Source organism: Nerophis ophidion, linkage group LG04, assembly GCF_033978795.1.
Source record: "Nerophis ophidion isolate RoL-2023_Sa linkage group LG04, RoL_Noph_v1.0, whole genome shotgun sequence".
NCBI lineage: Eukaryota > Metazoa > Chordata > Actinopteri > Syngnathiformes > Syngnathidae > Nerophis > Nerophis ophidion.
Window position 1 is genome coordinate 4200166 of NC_084614.1, and position 3756 is coordinate 4203921.

The window sequence follows — 3756 nt, forward strand, 5'->3', positions numbered from 1 at the left end:
GGTTCGATTCCCGCTTCTGCCATCCCAGTCACTGCCGTTGTGTCCTTGGGCAAGACACTTTACCCACCTGCTCCCAGTGCCACCCACACTGGTTTAAATGTAACTTAGATATTGGGTTTCACTATGTAAAGCGCTTTGAGTCACTAGAGAAAAGCGCTATATAAATAGAATTCACTTCACTATTTGTCGGCTTTTATTCTGAAAGATGAACAGGTCAAAACATCCTCTGACGTGGGCGGTTAATAATCAAATGTTTTTGGGGCGAACGGACGGGACTTTGTTTTATTGTTCGGAGGCGAGCGGGAGGAAGGTGGCGTTGCTAGGCAACCAAAAGCAGGACGACAAGGATGTCAAGTGCGAGAGCAGCTGTTTGCATATATCCATATATATATGTGTGTGTGTGTGTGTGTGTGTGTGTGTGTGTGTGTTAATGTGTTTATGGAGGATGGATGCTGTAATGAGCAGCATTAAGACCTCGGTGCAGCAGCTGAGTCTCCCCTCATGGAGATGAAGATGAAGCTCCAGCAGGTGCAGAGTTCACCTGTGCAGTCAGCTGCCGGGCTAATGATTGACAGATGACCAGCTGACCTCCCCGAGGGAGAGTTGTCAAACACTTGTTGTCATGAGCGGCCGCCGCACGCTCCTGCTGCCGCTGCTCCTGCTGTACGCGGCGAGCGTGTCCGCCAAGCCCAACGCGGGCTTGAGGACGTGGACGCGCTTCGACAAGCTGCCCTACCCGGGCGACAAGGCCTTCCTCTACCACGTCTTCCCGCCGGGCTTCATGTGGGCGGTGGGCACGGCGGCCTACCAGGTGGAGGGCGCCTTCGACAAGGACGGGAAGGGGCTGTCCATCTGGGACACCTTCACCCGCGGCGGGAACCGCGTGGCCACGGGCGACGTGGGCAGCGACAGCTACCACAACGCGGCGGCCGACGTGCGCGCCATCCGCCAGCTGGGCGTCAGCCACTACCGCTTCTCCCTGTCCTGGGCCAGGATCTTCCCCAACGGCACCCGGGGCAGCTACAACCGGGCGGGGGTGCAGTACTACCGCGCCCTGCTGCGCCGGCTGAAGGAGGCGCGGGTGGAGCCGGTGGTCACGCTCTACCACTGGGACCTGCCCGAGAGTCTCCAGCGCGGCCTGGGCGGGTGGAGCAGCCCCCGCATGGTGGACATCTTCAGGGACTACGCCGACTTCTGCTTCCAGGCCTTCGGGGACGACGTCAAGCTGTGGATCACCATCGATAACCCCTTCGTGGTCGCCCGCCACGGCTACGGCACCGGCGTGGTCGCCCCCGGCATCAAGGACCACCCAGACCTGCCCTTCACAGTGGGACACATCCTCCTCAAGGTCAGACACTCACCTCATCAAATACCTATTATGTTATACATATATATATGTACATATTATATATATATATACGGCTTCACGGTGGCAGAGGGGTTAGTGCGTCTGCCTCACAATACGAAGGTCCTGCAGTCTTGGGTTCAAATCCAGGCTCGGGATCTTTCTGTGGGGAGTTTGCATGTTCTCCCCGTGACTGCGTGGGTTCCCTCCGGGTACTCCGGCTTCCTCCCACTTCCAAAGACATGCACCTGGGGATAGGTTGATTGGCAACACTAAATGGTCCCTAGTGTGTGAATGTTGTCTGTCTATCTGTGTTGGCCCTAATATGAGGTGGCGACTTGTCTAGGGTGTATCCCGCCTTCCGCCCGATTGTAGCTGAGATAGGCGCCAGCGCCCTCCGTGACCCCAAAAGGCAATAAGCGGTAAAAAATGGATGGATGGATGGATGTATATATATATATATATTTGTACATATATACATTATATTATATATATATATATATATATACATATGTATGTACATATGTATGTACTTGTATACACTATATTGTATTATATATATATATACATACACACATATATGTAGATATATATACACATAAAAATATATTTATATACATAAAGATGTACATATATGCACTATATTATATACATATATACTTGTACATAATGTACATAATATGAGAGGAGGTGATATAGTCTACATTTGATACGACAGGCTCAACCCAATGGGATGACAATGAGAAACCTTGGAGGGGACCGCAGATGTGGGGACCTGTTATAGTAACACTACATGGTATATATAGTGTATATATGTATGTGTATATATGTATGTGTATATATATATATATATATATATATATGTGTGTGTGTATGTATATATATGTATGTATGTGTATATATATATATATATGTATATATATATGTATACATATATATGTGTTTATATATATATATATGTGTGTGTGTATATATAGACGTGTGTGTATATATGTGTGTGTGTGTACATTAAATGTGTATATGTATATATGTTATGTATATACAGTATGTGTGTATACATATATATATATATATATATATATATATATATACATATGTCGATGTATATATGTGTGTATATATACATATGTGTATGTATATGTATATACGTGTGTATATATATAAAGCTGACCAACATGCCGGACTGTAGTCAGCTGGAGGCGTGTCTTAATGAAATTAAACAATGGATGTCCGCTAACTTTTTGCAACTCAACGCCAAAAAAACGGAAATGCTGATTATCGGTCCTGCTAGACACCGAACTCTATTTAATAATACAACTCTAACATTTGACAACCAAACAATTAAACAAGGCGACACGGTAAAGAATCTGGGTATTATCTTCGACCCAACTTTCTCCTTTGAGTCACACATTAAAAGCGTTACTAAAACGGCCTTCTTTCATCTCCGTAATATCGCTAAAATTCGCTCCATTCTGTCCACTAAAGACGCCGAGATCATTATCCATGCGTTTGTTACGCCTCGTCTCGATTACTGTAACGTATTATTTTCGGGTCTCCCCATGTCTAGCATTAAAAGATTACAGTTGGTACAAAATGCGGCTGCTAGACTTTTGACAAGAACAAGAAAGTTTGATCACATTACGCCTGTACTGTATATACCTTTATATACATATATACATACATATATACCTATACTGTATATACCTTTATATACATATATACATACATATATACCTATACTGTATATACCTTTATATACATATATACATACATATATACCTGTACTGGCTCACCTGCACTGGCTTCCTGTGCACTTAAGATGTGACTTTAAGGTTTTACTACTTACGTATAAAATACTACACGGTCTAGCTCCATCCTATCTTGCCGATTGTATTGTACCATATGTCCCGGCAAGAAATCTGCCTTCAAAGGACTCCGGCTTATTAGTGATCCCCAAAGCCCAAAAAAAGTCTGCGGGCTGTAGAGCTTTTTCATTTCGGGCTCCAGTACTCTGGAATGCCCTCCCAGTAACAGTTCGAGATGCCACCTCAGTAGAAGCATTTAAGTCTCACCTTAAAACTCATTTGTATACTCTAGCCTTTAAATAGACTCCCTTTTTAGACCAGTTGATCTGCCGTTTCTTTTCTTTTTCTTCTATGTCCCACTCTCCTTTGTGGAGGGAGTCCGGTCCGATCCGGTGGCCATGTACTGCTCGCCTGTGTATCGGCTGGGGACATCTCTGCGCTGCTGATCAGCCTCCGCTTGGGATGGTTTCCTGCTGGCTCCGCTGTGAACGGGACTCTCGCTGCTGTGTTGGATCCGCTTTGGACTGGACTCTCGCGACTGTGTTGGATCCATTATGGATTGATCTTTCACAGTATCATGTTCTCATATGTTCTCATAGTCATCAG

General features: G+C 45.4%; 1 protein-coding gene across 2 annotated transcripts in view; it reads left to right on the top strand.

Annotated features, from left to right (window-relative positions):
- kl (klotho) overlaps nucleotides 1-3756 on the top strand; it is a 48270-nt gene continuing 44514 nt past the window's right edge. Inside the window, exon 1 of one of the 2 annotated variants that reach the window (XR_009806375.1) lies at nucleotides 1-1348. Coding sequence is in view for 1 of the 2 variants with exons in the window: in XM_061896789.1 (XP_061752773.1) it covers nucleotides 623-1348 (726 nt within the window). In the remaining variant the exon portion in view is untranslated. The remainder of the gene's footprint in view (nucleotides 1349-3756) is intronic. The other variant, XM_061896789.1, reaches the window with a different exon arrangement.